Genomic DNA, 15,949 nt, shown 5'->3' with positions numbered 1-15,949 from the left:
GGGTTAAGGTAAGTGCATAGATGGTAATGTATGTTAGATTTAGTGTAGGGTTAGAAGTAGGGTTTTATTGAGTGTATGTGTGTGGATTATTTAGTTTGGTTATAGCTTTTTAAGGTAAGTCTGCGATAGTTACGGACCTTAGGATTAGGGTGCGGGTTAAGTGCATACATGGTGTTATATGCAAGATTTAGTGTAGGGTTAGAAATGGGGTATAGTTTAGGGGTTAGAAGTAGGGTTTTCGTTAGTGTATATATGTGGTTTATTTCGTTTGTTTGTGTAGGTAATATGTAGCGGGCGGTGGGATGGGACAACTATGACATTTCGAGTTTTTGAATTTCGCAGTTTAGGGCGTTCGGTGTATTTACGGTTTGCAGAATATGTGTCTGCATTTAGGTGTTCGGGTAAGTAAACATTCGAGATTTTGATATAGACCCGAATATTATATCCATAAAGTAACAGTAAGTATTCTAAGAACTAAGCCAGCACAGGATTGGAGAAAGGAAATCCTGCTGACAGGGATGACTGCAATTAGGGATAGAAACAGTAGACAAGAGGGGGGCGGGAATATATTGACAAAACTGGCAAAGGAACCAAGGTACTGGGAACAAATAACTAGACAGGAAAAGGTAACAGAATGGGAAGACGCCAAGAACTTATTTGGACTGCAGGCTAGAGATTGCCTTCCATACCAAGGATTGATGTCGGAGTATAGGCAAAGAGAAAGATGTTGGGGGATCCTAAATGAAAGGCCAGCACTGGCAGAGTTTTCAGCAGACTCTGGAACAGAAGTTGCTGTTAAGAAAGGAATAATTAGTGGAGCATATAAAATATTGCATGATGACTACAAGAGTCAGTCAGAGGAGGTTAGGAAGGATTGGGAAGAGATTAGATCAGCAATTCATGAAGAAACAATGGTGGGATATATGTACGTCTTCCAAATATGCAACAAAGTCCAGAAGATTTAGAATCTTTGCCTGGATGTGTTTACATAGGTATTTTTATGCTCCAAGCAGACTTCAAAGAATTTTTCCTCAGGTAGACAACAAATGTTGGAGGATGGGGAAGAAAGGGAACATTTTTTCTGGGAGTGTAATCCGTTGACAGACTTTAAAGACATAGTAAGGCCTTGCTTAGTCTAATTGTGACGGCTGCCAAAAAGCAATGAGTAGAAAATGGAAATCAAAGTCTAAACCAACTTTACTAGAAGTAGTGAAGACAGTAACAGGGATAAAACAACTGGAACTGGGATCGTTAGAAAACGGTAGGAACAAATTACATAGGAAAAAATGGGAAATGTGGGATCAGTATATGCAGAGGAGGAACGAAGTTTAAAAGCAAGCAGGAATTTGAATGAGCTATGGAATGGTTGACTAACAATGACTGGATATGTTAAAAGTTGTTGTTGTTGTGTCTTTCGGCTTATCCCAGTTAGGGGTCACCACAGCGGAACTCCGGTCCGCTAATGTTTGGTAGTGGATTTTTATGTGCTGAGTTATCAGCCCTGATGCACAACCTTCAACGAAGGTACGACCATTCACGCACGTCTCCATGCAGAAGACGTTCTAGCTGAGAGTCGAACCGGACAGCGTCTTACTGTGAGGCGACAACGCTACCGCAGCACCACTACCGTGGGTTAAAAGTGATGTATAATAATTGCAGCTACAGCTGTGTAGGCACAGTTTGGAATGTATAATGTTTGCAAGACTGTGTCATTACGGATTATTTTCATTTATATAAATGTAACATGGCTTATGCCATACATGATATTTCAGAAGTTGTTTCTTGAAAGACCTCATTAATGAAACTACAAGGACACTTTAATGTTTGAAGAGTTTTCTAATAAGGTTTCTGTATAAATATAAGCTGAATTATTTCCAGAGAAAACTTAAGTGTGTATTCTTGTTTCAGATGCATTGGTCACAACTCTGGCCTCAGAAGGTTAAATTTGTGTGGCTGCTCTGGCTTTACTGCAGAAGCTTTGGAGGTCATGATCACCAGCTGTACTAGGTAAGGTACAATTCTGTGTTTTTTTTTGTTTTTACAGCATTTTGTAAAATACATATTCAGAGTTTTTAAACAAGTTCCTACTAAAGCAAACAATTTAGAACTCTGATATTTTCTTCGTGTTTCACTGTTGTAGTCCTGACTTGTGGGACTTCTCACTGTGGAAGCCCTTGGCTGGTTGACTACCAGAGAAAAATCTCCCTCCTCTAACAGTCGGCAGAAGCCCTAAGTGAAATCAGTATGCTTGGGTATAAGGGGAGTCAGCTGGTGCTATGACCTCAGTTCTTTCTTGCTGTTGGAGCCCAAAGCAGAGTTCCAGTCAGTGTGTTGATCAGTCTGCACCAGAGAAAGAAGACTGCAAAAAGCTAAGTACCCTGTTGGGGAATCCTTTTTACATTTTTTGACTGCCAGAGAAAACTAATAATTGTCTCCATTGTGGTATACAGATTCCACACCAAAACTTCCATTCCTTCTGTGTTACTTGCTTGGGCCCAGATCATGACATTTCCAACTGTCATGTCTACGCCCAATTTAATAGTAGAACCATTAGCTGTAGGGCTGAAATTTTAGCTAGGTACCTCAGAGAAATTATCAGGCCATTCCTGTCCTATGGTGTCCACCAGTTGATCTGAAGCTGATGTTCCTAAGCAGAAAAGAGAAAAGGAAAAAAGGCTACAGGCTTAAGGCCTTTGACACCTGCTCGCATTCAGCTGGTCCTCCTAGACTCATCGCTGAAGGAGAGGTGCTTTTGCACCCTTCCACGACTGAGGTGGTGGTGCAGGCTCCTACTGGCCTATTTAGAGTTCATAATGTCTTCAGGTCCCTTGACATGTTCTCAAGCAGTAGGATTCAGTTTGTCAGTTGGGTGTGGGTTCACTTTGCAGGTTTCTGCTTCTGACTGAGCTAATAACGATGATGTATCTGATGTCATTTTCATTCTTCCTCACTGATGAGTTTCAGATCAGACATCAGATCCAGTTCAGCAGGATTTCCAAGATGTATGCATCCGAGTCTCGAGCTCCTCCCTCTTTCGTAAAGCAACATACCTTCCTAGCTGCTCAGATCTGGTTTGCCGCCAGTGCATCCAGATGCGGATTCTTGAGTCTCGAATGTGAATTTCAGACTTGTGTTGAGCTAAGTTTTTCTCTTTTGAGAACTTGTTACATTGTTCGTCACATTTTTCTCACATCTTCCCTCCATCTATAGCTTTCTGCAGACATTGGGGACTGCTGCCTTTCTTTTTCCCCTCCTCCTGCTTTTTCGCCGGTGCCGTTGCACTTGCTTTCTAGCTTTATCTATATAAAATAAAATAAAAATCTTTGCTTATAACATTTTTTTCTGGTTATCTTTTGTAAAATCTTTAGAGATAGAGCGGTTGCTGCTTTTTTGGTGGTCTTGTGTGTGTTTTTTTTTTTTTTTTTTTGTAGAAAGTACAGTGGTCAATTTACTGTTTAAACTTGTCATTTATTGTCAGACTAAATAATGTCTGACAAACCTGCAGGCTTCAAGAGATGCACTTCTTGGAGGCATAAAATCCTTAGCACAGACGCCCACAAAAAGTTTGTCTGTTTAGGACCAGGGCACTTGAATGTTGAGTGTGAGATGTGTACATGTTTTAATCCAAAGGCCTCGTCAGGCAGATGCAACAAACTCATTTTGAAAGGCCTTCTACCTGCATCGTCTCCATCTGGGGCTCAAGCCACCTCTAAGCTTGTCAGCTCCATGGATTTAAAGAGATGAGCCCTCTTTATTTCGCAGAAGGCTTCGTCATAGCTGTGTGAGAAAAGACAAAAAATATTGGAGCCGACTACTTTGAATGTGAGCAAAACTAAGTCATGCTTGGATCCTGTAACCACTTCGGATCTGATAGGTACCATTGTCATTTCAGGTTTTTCTACACCAAGTAACATCACCTCGGATCAATCAAATCTGGCTGTTAGGAGCTGTACACCAGTGGGTCTTATAAAAAACAGTGTCTTTGGCTCCCCGTTCCAAAATTATGCAGACTTAACTAAATCCAGGCCCGCTTCCTCTTCCAGGTCTTGAAGCTTGACAGAGGTCGATGTGGACAGGATGATGCGGGAAGTTCCTCAGAGCTCAGATCCAGATGGGGGTCTTCACAACTCCGTCCCATTTTAGATCTGTGAGTGCTCTGTCACATTTGATACAGACTCCTCCTATGATCCAACCCGTGGTTTTGGAAGCCCAGGATCCTGGATACCCGTGAGAGTCGCAGCTGGATCCAAGAAAGTACCTTCCTCGACTCTGTCCCTTACTAGCTCTGCTCCATTTTTGTTGGATCAGAGTGGGTCTCGGATCAGAGACTTCTCTACCGGGTCCTTGGGGTTGGCTTTTGTTCTCTGTCAGACCTGTCCTTTCCCCTTGGTGCCTTGGCTCTCAACAGCTTGGGTACAACTCTCCTTGGAGGCCTTGGATCTGTTGTTGGTTCTGCTCTCTCTTCCTTGGTTGCTTCAGCTCTGACGGAAAGTGGAGGGGTCTCCCCAGGCCCATCAGCTTTCAGGGCTGTGGAGAGGGCCTTCCAGAGAAGAGTCTCCTCGTATCTTGGATCCTCCCCGTCCTTCATTGGGTCCAAGCACTGAGCCCAAAACTCCTGCCATAGGTCAACCTACCCCTAGAAGCCTCCAGACCACATCCCCTCAGGAAATCCTAGATTCTTCCAATACCTCCCGTGAACATCCCACAGAGGAGATCCCTCAAAAGAAAAAGTGCAACAGAAAGCATGTAGACTCCCCTTTAGAGTCCCTCAGCAAGGACACCAATTTTGATGAGGGAGAAAGGTCACCCCAATCTCCACCTGATAACGTCTTTTTTGGAGACATCCTAGAAGTCCTCAAACAGAAATTTGTCTGGTCCTCCCAATCCCTTTCTTTTGAAGAATCTGTGTTCCTGAAGGCTTTTGGGGGGTGACCTGTCTTTGTCTTGGGTGACCCCCCCCCCCAAGCAGACAAACGTATTGATCTGATGTTATCCATGTCTTCAGTCATCACCACAGGGTCTTGGATCCCATATTGGTACTGAGTCGGCAACATTCAACAGATGGCTAAAAGGCTCTGGCTCCTCCCTCTCCCATAATGCTCTGCTGCCATCTATTGCCCAGATCTCGTTTGCCATGCTTCCTGTGCAAATGCATGTGCTCTGGCTGATTAAGTGAAAATTTCTATTTTTTTTTCCTCTTATCTAGCATAGGTTTTTTTCTTTCTAGAGTAGTTTAGACTAGTTCCATTTGTTTACAATGTTAATCTCCCCTCCATTAGCTTAGTTTAAATAGTGTGTGTGTGTGTGTGTGTGTGTGTGTGTGTGTGTGTGTGTGTGTGTGTGTGTGTGTGTGCGCACGCGCTTTGGCACCCTTTTTCTACTCTTACCTGTTAGGGCTATAACTGTATTTCTATTATTCTCTTGTGCTTTTTTTGTGAAGATAGTTGTTTTTAGTTGTTAGGATGTCTGATAGACAAGCTGGTTTTAAGAAGTATTCCTCATGTGGTCGATAAATGCCTTATTCCGATAAGCACGAGGAGTGTGTGTGTATTGCTTGGGTGTTCTGAACCTGTAGTTTGAGTGCTACCTTTGTGTAACCTCAGGGCTTTAGCGGAGCGCTGCAACAAACTACTTCTAAAGGGTTTGGTCCAAGGGGGCCCTTCGTTTCCCCCTTGAAGGCTTCCTCTTCAATCCGAAGAGGAAGACCTGTTCTCTCCAACCAGTTCCCACCAAGAAACCGCAGCTGTTAGAAGCCAAGTCTACGGAGCCGATCCCAGCTTGACCCACCTTGGATCAGAGGTCTTTGGAGCCAAGAGCAATGGAGCAGTCTGTCTGATCCAGGTCCTCTCTGGGTCAGGGGCCCTCAGATTTGACTGGTTTGTTGGATCTGTCCGCTGAGCCTGTTAAGCCTTTAGATCCGATAGGGTTGTCTGATCTGACAGTTATCTTGGAGGAACTTGCCATCCCTTCCACTTCAAAACTGAGGTCTCATTTGGCTCTGAGGCATCGGATCCATTCCCAAAGCCTGGCAGGAGGTCAGTGAGGTCTCCCTTCAAGTCTACCCACTCGTCTTCTTTAAGATCCTCTAGGAGTCTTTTGCCATCTGACATGGACAGGATGACTTCCCTCACAAATTCCTCGATGAGGCTAATTTCCAATGCAGCAGAAGCTATCTCTCGCAGCTGGTACAGGCATTGCCTAGTGGTGTCACCCCTGGCTATGTTTATGTGGGTTTGTGGAACCCTTTAAGTTGTCCTTTACTAATGCCCCCTTCGGTTCTACTCTTTTTGGACCTTCAGTGAAGGACACTTTGACATGCAGGAAGGGAAGATTCTTGTCTGTGGTAGGGATCAAGTTTTCTGCTCCCCAGAGGTCCCTTTCTAAGACCCAATGGGGAACCAGAAATGTGGTTCCATAAGGCACAGTCTCCCTTTCAGGACAATCCTGATGAATCCTCTTCCAGAGGCAGGGGAAAGGTTTCAGTGAACACTACCACCCTTGAGGCGGGGGGGGTCCACAAAATGAGGGCTAAGGGGAACTCTTCTCTGAGCAGCCCTATCAGCACTCCTGAAGCATTGCCTAACTGCTCTGCCCTGGAGACAGTCGGGGGTCGTATTTCCCTCTACCCACTAGCCTGGACAAACATGACTTCTGATCAATGGGTGTTAAACATCATTTCCAGGGGCTATTTCATTCCCTTTTCACAACCCACTCAGGACATTCCACCCAGTCAAAGGGAGTTGGCCTCCAAAGAAGTTCAACTAAAAAGAGCAATCCAGGAGATTCCAGCAGGACAAAGAGGATCCGGCACTTATTCTCGCTTTTTTTAGTGCCAAAAATGGGGGACCCGTGTCCTATTATGGATCGTGGTGAACTGAATCTTTCAGTAAAGAAATCAAAGTTGTGGATGGTCACTGCTCAGTCCATTCTGCCACTTTTATGCAAGGACGATTGTATGTGCTCTGTGGATCTCCGGAACGCCTACTATCACATCAAAATAGACAAGCATTCCAAGAGATGTCTTTGCTTTTGGCTGGGAGCCAATCATTACCAGTTCAGAGCTCTGCCCTTTGGTCTAACCAGAGCCCCCAGGTGATTACAAAATGCATGGCAGTGTAGCGGCTCATCTTCGGCTGCAGGGGTTCCACATCTTCCCATACCTCGATTGATTGGCTCCTCATGGCACCTTCGAGGCATTGACTGGTTCTGGCGATTCAGCATGTTCTCCCCTCTTCCATCAGCTGGGAATAACAGTCAACCTTGCGAAATCCAATCTGATTCCCACTCAACAGTTGAGTTCATAGGAGTTCAGCTTAACTCCGTTTCAGAGATTACAACTTTACCTCTGCGCAGAATTCAGTTGATACGGGATCACACAGGTATTGGACTTGTCACACCCTCTGGTTCATTTGGTTCTTTGGAAAAGACCATGGATCCGAGAGCCTATTCTTCTTGTTCCTCTGGCCAGGCACCAAATGCATGTGCTACAATGGACTTCAGCTGTCAAATAGTTGGCTCTGCTTCATCCTCTATGACCATAAGACTGACACCTATGTGCAGATGTCACCTCCAGTGATGGCTTCAGTTGCAGGATCTCTCTAGGCAGGCCTTTCTCTGTCTCTCTGTTCATGGCCACAGTAACCACGGAAGCCTTCCTGCTGGAGGCGGGTGGCATTTTCAAGGGAAGACTGTCCAAGGCACGTGGTCCCCAGTAGAGACCAAGTTGCATATAAATGTTCTAGAGATGAGGGCAGTTCTTCTGTTGCAAGCCTTCCAAGACTTCTTCCCTGTAGGGACGATTGCAATTAAGACAGACTACATGGCAGTCATCTGGTGTGTCAACAAACAGGGGGGAAACACGATGTCCTTCAAGGATGCATCTGCAGTCCTTACAAATGGGTTGTCCTGTCGTCAGGCAGCCCTTCGGTCGGCCGGATTCCAAAGTCTGGGTCTGGCCTCGGCTGGTGTCGCACTTCACCCGACGTCATAGCTGCAGTTCTTCGGGTATAAAGGCATCAGCCGACGCCATTTTCCTCAGTCTTTCTTGCCGCGTGGCGCCCGAAGCAGAAGCTGTTCGCAAGTGCCGGTCGGTCAAAACCAGAGATTACTACTACCGAATACTACTTCGAAGACTTCTAAAAAGCTAAGTACCCCATTGGGGACTCTTTCTTGCCTCAGCCGATGTCAGAAAAAGTGAATAACTGTTTAACTTGTGGGAAACAAATACCTCATAAAGATTTCCACTCTTACTGCTTACCCTATTTAGGCCCAGACCACGACGTAGTAGCTTGTCTAGCCTGTGCTTCTTTTAACCGACGGACGCTTAGACGTTGGTCTGAATTTGCTGAGGAGTTTTTCGGCTCCGATTTCGCTTATATTATGCCGTCGGATCCTCCGACTACGCAAATGACTAAAAAACGCAAGGAAAAGGACCGACACTCGCAGTCCGTGGTTTCGGCCGAAACCGCGGTTAAGCCAACCGCGGTGTCTCGGTTTCGGCTGAAACCGAGCAAGCGGTTCTTCCTACAGCCGAAAACTTACCTTCTACCGAGGCCTCTTCCAACCTCGTGGAGTCTGCCTCTGAAATCCCACCTGCTGTTGCAGTTTCTCAGGAACTATCTGACACTATTCCCTTGGGTATTTCAACCCCAGCACGTGGAGCTGCTAGGCCACCTGCAGCCATGTCCATTAAGGCCTTTGCCAGGGCTAAAGCAGCTAAGACTACTAAAACTGTGCCTGCTAAGCCCCCCTCTCACAGGCCTAGCTCTAGTTCACAACTGCTTAGTTTAGCAGAGGATCTCATTTCTTTAATCCGGGGATCCCAACCTCATCCAGACAGGGCCCCTCAGCCTCCACCAGAGAAGAGGCCTAGAGCAGAGCCCCCTCAGCCTATTTCCACAGATGAATCCTCTGATGATTCAAATGATACAGACCCTCCAGAGGCTCCTTTCTCCCCTTATGAAGACTCTGATGCTGAAGAGTCCATCCCTTCTGCCTCTCCGCCTGAGGAATTTTCCTTTGGGGAAACCTTGCATGCTATGAGGGAACAATTTCAGTGGCAGGGCCAGGATTTTCAGACTCAGAAAAGGCTTAGAACCTTTCTGCATTTACCACAACATAGGCCTTTAGCCATACCTCCAGTTCTTTCTGTTGTAGATGATGCATTTAATGATGCTTGTACTGCTCCTGATTCTCTACCTCCGGCCCCTGCTAAGCCTGATAGATACTACAGGGTCCCGGACACGCATTAGCATTTGTATAAGGCTCCTTTGCAGATCCCGAGACTATCTCCCAGGGCCTAAGGCTGTAGCAGCTACCTCTGCTAAAACCCCTCCCTCTGAAAGGGAATCCAGATCCTTAGAGATGGGGTAAAAAGTTTACACTTCTGCTACTCTTTCAGCTAGGGCCTTGAACTGTCAATTTCACATGATCCAGTATCAAGAATTTATGCTAGACCAGTTAACCAAAAAATTGTCCTCTGATGAAGCATTAGACAAAAAAATCTGTTCAGGAAATGGTACATAACATTCAGCAAGTCAGTAACCATTCTTTAAAATGCGGCTATGATGCACTGGAGGCTTCCTTTAGATCAGCCATGACTGGCACAGTTATCAGAAGGCATGCATGGTTAAAAGAGCAGGCCTTGCCAGACCATGTCAAGTCCAAACTATTAGATGCTCCTATGGATAAGATCAATTTGTTTGGCTCTCCTGCACAACAGGTGCTGAAGAAGATGAAAGAGAAGGCAAAATCTGTCCAAACAGTTAAAGATTTCTTACAGGTCCAACCACCAAGGTTTAGCAGAAATTGGCCCTCCAAGAATTGGTCCTTTCCAGACTCCTCCAGAACTCAGAGAGACATGAATAGGCGTTCAAGAGGCAGAAACCAATCCAGGGGTGCCTACAGGGGACGCCAGTGGCAGGGTAACAACCAGCGAAGTACGGCCACAGACACAGCCACCATTACAACTACAGGGCAATCACAGTGACTTGGCACTGGCACCGCCTACCAGGGAACAACTAGAAGCACCCTTAGGCGGGAAGCTAGCCTTATTTTCAATAAACTGGCATTACATCACAAGAGACAAGTGGATTTTACAGACAATAGACCAAGGCTACAGGTTCCACTTCCATACTCTACCAGGGAAGAGAGGAATGCCAAACCTACCTCCAAATCAAAAGGCAGAAGCTCTAAAACAAATAGCTCGATTATTAAGGATGAGAGCTGTGGAAAAGGTACCATCTATGGAGCAAGGAAAGGGATTTTACTCCAGACTCTTCCTGGTACCAAGAAAAGAGAGCAAATGGCGGCCTATTCTAGACCTGTCCACTTTAAACACATTCCTCGTTGTTCCAAAATTCAAAATGCTGACTCTACAGCAGCTTCTTCCCATGCTGGGCAAGGAGTCTTGGCTGGTAACTCTAGATCTCAAGGAGGCATACCTGCACGCCCCCATACGACCAAATTGCAGAAGATACCTCAGATTTCTTGCAGGATCAGAGCATTATCAATTCTCAGCATTGCCCTTTGGCTTACCTACTGCCCAGAGTATTCACGAAATGCCTGGCATCAGTAATTGCTCATTGCAGGCTTCAGGGAATCCAAATTTACCCCTACCTGGACGACTGCCTGATACAAGCGGACAACAAAAACAAGCTAACAGAAGACTTACAAAGAGTCATTTACCTGCTACAAGCCCTGGGATATACAGTCAATATAAAAAAGTCAAGGCTGATACCATCCCAAAGAATAACCTTTTTGGGTGCAGAGCTGGACACATCAAAGCAAATGGCATTCCTAACAGTAGAAAAGCAAGAGCAACTACCTCTCTACTTCTTGGCATTAACCAAGCAGAACCATCTAACAGCAAGAAAAGTACTGCAAGCCCTGGGCTTCATGGCATCCTGCATAATACTGGTCCCTCATGCCAGACTGCATATGAGAAAGCTACAGTGGTACCTAAAGAATTTATGGTCTCAACACAAGCACAGCCTAGAAACCAAAATTCCAATAATCTCATGCCTGAAGCAAGAGTTCCTATGGTAGGCTCAGGCCTGTCAATCAAACACAGGATTGCCCTTCTACAGCATTCAACCAAGCCAAACCATCACAACGGACGCCTCAGACCTCGGTTGGGGGGCCCACATGCTGAACAAGTGCATACAAGGCTTATGGACTCAAGACCAGCTGCACCTGCACATAAATCTAAAGGAAATGCTGGCAGTAAAATTGGCAATCCAGACATTCAGACCATTTCTCCGAGAAGGTCAGTTGATGATAAGGACAGACAACACCACAGTTATGTGGTACATCAACAAACAGGGAGGCACACATTCATACCCTCTATGCCGGGTGGCACTGGACCTATGGAATGTGGCTCTGAGCTACAACATTCAGTTACAAGCAATTTTTGTACCGGGAAAAGAAAACATTTTAGCAGACATATTAAGCAAGACTACCACGGATGCCCACGAATGGATGCTGCATCCGGACATCTTCAAAGCCATTACAAGAAAATGGGGACTCCCAGAAATAGACTTATTTGCATCCCCACGCAATCACCAGCTAAAGAAATTCTGCACAAGGACGTACCACCCACTTGCTTGGAAGGTGGACTCCTATCTTTCAGTTGGAAAACCTGACAGCATATGCATTCCCACCACTTCCTTTGATGCACAAGGTGCTATTGAAGATCAAAGAGGACCGTCCAAGGATCATTCTGATAGCTCCAGACTGGCCAAGGCAACATTGGTACCCATTACTAAGGAGCATGTCTCGGGAACAAATATGGACACTACCCCTGGTTCCATTGCTGTTAACACAGAACAACTACAACATCCTGCATCCAAACCTGAAAACTCTGCAGCTGACTGCCTGGAACATTACATAAGATCAATTAACCCAAATTTATCCCAAAGGGTTAAAGACATTATCCTTGAGGCTCGCAGACCCTCAACAAGAAAAAATTATGCAGCAAAATGGAAAAGAGATATCATTTGGAGTACTGCAAAGGGAGAAGATGCGTCACTGGTAAACATAGCCAACATCCTGGAATACTTGGCAGAGCTCTTCCACACAGGCCTGTCCTATTCTTCCATCAAGATACATGCATCAGCTATTTCAGCAGAATACAGCTTGGATCCTCCTGTCTTCTCACATCCTCTGCTCAGGCAGTTTCTGAGAGGAATTAAAAATGTAAAACCTCCTAGGAAACCACCATTGCCAGCATGGGACTTGAACTTTGTGCTAGAAAAATTGACACTTCCTCCTTTCGAACCAGCAGCAACAGCAGAATTACAATACTTATCATGGAAGACTGATTTCCTGCTGGCAATCACTTCAGCAAGAAGGGTATCTGAACTACAGGCATTAATGGCAGTGCAACCCTTCCTGATCTTCCATCAAGATAGTGTCCATGAGAACAAATCCTACTTTTATGCCTAAGGTGGTATCCAGAGTGTCTTTAAATCAGGCTATCCACCTACCTACATTCTTCCCCAACCCACAGAACAGGGAGAAAGACTGTTGCATACCTTGGATGTACATAGACAGTTACGCTACTACCTGGACAGGACCAAGGGCAATAGAAAAACTGACCAGCTACTGGTAGCATATGCAACAGGAAGGGAAGGAAAAGCAATTTCAAAACAGACAATCTCCAAGTGGATAGGAAATTGCATTAGATTTTGTTACTCCTACCATAGAAAGAAAACTCCAGAGAACATCAGGCCTCACTCTACAAGGGCTACAGCCACTACCACAGCTTTCTTACGAGGAGTGGCTACCAAGGACATTATAGAGGCTGCTACTTGGACCTCCGTGCATACATTTGCCAAGCATTATAATTTACCTTTATACTCTAGATCCCGAGCAGGTTTTGCCACTGCTGTTTTGCAAGGGATCCTAACTACACCATAATCTCCTTTTTCCTCCTCCCCTAGTCTGGCTATGGTATTCTACCCATTTGTAAGGACTGCAGATGCATCCTTGAAGGACATAGTACAGTTTTGTACCTACCATAAATGTAGATGTCCGATAGGAATGCATCTGCAGTCAGGATTACCCACCCACCTTCCCCTCTGTGGTACTCCTAGGGTATTTGCCCATCTTATAGCTAGCTGGGGGGGATCTATTATGGTGTATTTGTTTGTATATATGTACATACATGCTTATTTTTTGTGTTTGCTCTCTACTATTTGGAATCATTGGCATTTATCCAAATTTAGCCTTCCAAGAGGGCACCTGGCATCTGGGGCAAGAAACACTGAGGAAAATGGCGTCGGCTGATGCCTTTATACCCGAAGAACTGCAGCTATGACGTCGGGTGAAGTGCGACACCAGCCGAGGCCAGACCCAGACTTTGGAATCCGGCCGACCGAAGGGCTGCCTGACGACAGGACAACCCATTTGTAAGGACTGCAGATGCATTCCTATCGGACATCTACATTTATGGTAGGTACAAAACTGTACTTTCTTACCCGTTGTACAGAGAGGCCATGAGAGTGTGGGAATGGGCCATGTCCTCCGGATGCTTTCTTACTGCAGCGCACATACCTGGGGATTCCAACTTGTTGGCCGACAAGCTCAACAGATCTATCTTGAGTCCTCACGAGTGGTCCCTAAGTCCTTCAGTGGCGAATCAGATTTTCGACTGTTGGGGTCAGCTGTGCTGCAACTTTTTTGTCTCCCCAGTCAACCACAAATGCAGCAGGTATTTCACCCTGACCCCCCCCCCCCTCAGGGGGAGTCACCAAGGGATGCTTTAGTTCACGATTGGCCTCCAGCTCTCCTTTATGCATACCCTCCTATTCCCTTAATACCCAAGGTTCTGCAGAAACCACAATGCCTGTGGACATCTCTTATCTTTATTGCCCCTTTCTGGCCTCATACAACCTTGGTTTTACTTCGTCTCCACTGAAGTATCCGCCATAGATACTGGATCCCTGCCAGGATCTGATTTCCCATCTGTCGGGGCTTCCTCTCCCAAACCTTCAGACCCTTTGCTTAATCGCATGGTTTCTCCATTTCCAGTGATCATTAAACAGTCCAGGCGAGCCCCAATAAGTGCATTACGAGCCCCAATAAACACATTATTCTGGCCTCCCAAAAACCCTCTGCTAGAAAAGTGTACAGGAGTATGTGGAAAAGGTTCTCGATCTGGGTCAGGCGCAGGAATCTGGATCCCTTTTCTGCTTTTGTTCTTGTCCTCTGTTTTCCAAGAGGGAGCAAGCTTTTCCACTATTAAGCTGCAGTTAGTGGCGATTTCAGATTTTTACGAGCTTTCCGAATCTGCCTTTTCATCTAGGCTTTGTAAGCCCTTTATGAAGGGGGGTTTTCTGCTTCGACCTTCAATTAAGGACCCTTCGCCTCCTTGGGACCTCATACTGGTTCTGCAGTCTTTGACCTTGCTAGTTCCTGTGATCTCAAGTTTCTGTCTTGGAAGACAGCCCTTCTGGTGGCTATCACTTAATTTAGGAGGGTCACAGAAGTGCAAGCTGTCGCCATTACTCCTCCTTACATGACCTTTTACAAGGACAGGGTCTCTTATGAGAAGGAATCCCTCCTTCTTACCTAAGATTGCTTCTTTGTCCACCCTAAATCAATGTATTCAGTTTCCAGTATTCTTCCCCAATTACTCCAACAGAGGGGAGTATATCCTTCATAGCTTGGATGTTCACTGACCGCTGCGGTTCTACTTACGAAAATCTTTAGTCCTATGTAAGTCAGACCAGCTTTTTGTGGCTTTTTCTGCTAACAGATGTGGCTTTCAAGTCTCTAAGGTCACTATTTCTAAATGGATATCTAGCTGCAGCTCTATGGTCTACAATCTTAACCACCTGGAGGTTCCAGGTCATGTCAGGGCCCATTCTACTAGATTGGTTGCAACTTCTTCAGCCTTTGTAGCAAGGCTTTCAATTGATGACATCTGTGCTGTGGCCACTTGAGCTAATCCAGCTTGTAATTGGATATAAAGGTGTGAGGATTTGATTTCTAGGAGTAGGGCTTCTTTTGGCTCCACAGTACTCTGGCATATCCTTCCTTGAGACCTTCCAGGATATATGGTAGCTGGGGACTCTGACCCTGTAGTGATTAATGAAGACATGGATAACATCATATTAAAGAGTTATGTACTTACCACAACTTGGCATCTGTGTTATCCTGCGTCTTCATTCATCACATTTCCCATCCGCCATCCCCCTACCTGGTTCTATTCGTGGAGGAAGTTGGAGTGGTTTCCTTCCACCTTGGTAGGAGTAGCCTTTAGGATTACATTGGCAAACTTAATCTGGAGATCAGCAGGGCATTATGGGAGAGGGAGGAGCAAGTGCCTTGGATCCGTCTGTTGAATGCTGCCGGCTCGGATCCAAGACCCTGTGGTGATGAATGAAGATACAGGATAACACAGATGCCAAGTTATGGTAAGTACATAATTCTCTATTTGGTTTACCACTCGGAGGGAACCGGACACACTCAAGCCCATACTTAAGCTTCCTAATAGGTTCCTTAGTCCAAACTCTGACTGTTTACACTGGAGTAAGGGCATTCCAGTAGATCCCATTGTTGTCAGCAGCCAAAAAAAAGGAGCTAGCTGATCAAAGCTCTGGTGTCCATCCGCCAAACAAGGAGTCCAGAGCATTGGACAGGTATGGAAAGCTCGTTTACGCCTTTGCTACCTTTGTGCTGTGGTTGTTACACTATTTGCCACATTTCACCCACTTGCAGAGAGACCTTGGAAAAGAACCAACAAATTTCTTGCTCAGACCATGTTGGAGGAGGACTTAGAGTTAGGGAGAAACCTTCTTCATCTTTCCTTGCCAGTTCCACGATGAGGCTGATTTTGCATACTTCAGAAGGCAGCTCACAAGCAGCCGGTTCAGGCATAGCTGTCAAAAGACATGCGTGGTTGTGACTTTGCGGAATCCTTCAAGGCATCCTTTATTAATGCCTC

General features: G+C 45.6%; 1 protein-coding gene across 2 annotated transcripts in view; it reads left to right on the top strand.

Annotated features, from left to right (window-relative positions):
• SKP2 (S-phase kinase associated protein 2) overlaps positions 1-15,949 on the top strand; it is a 420,463-nt gene that overhangs the window by 258,358 nt on the left and 146,156 nt on the right. For both annotated transcript variants that reach the window (XM_044069967.1, XM_044069968.1), the window contains exon 6: positions 1,909-2,007. In XM_044069967.1, coding sequence (XP_043925902.1) covers positions 1,909-2,007 — 99 coding nt within the window. The remainder of the gene's footprint in view (positions 1-1,908; positions 2,008-15,949) is intronic.

Source organism: Protopterus annectens, chromosome 1.part0 (assembly GCF_019279795.1).
Source record: "Protopterus annectens isolate FY-2018-M chromosome 1.part0, PAN1.0, whole genome shotgun sequence".
In the NCBI taxonomy this organism is placed as follows: domain Eukaryota; kingdom Metazoa; phylum Chordata; order Ceratodontiformes; family Protopteridae; genus Protopterus; species Protopterus annectens.
This window is presented reverse-complemented; position numbering and strand designations above follow the sequence as displayed.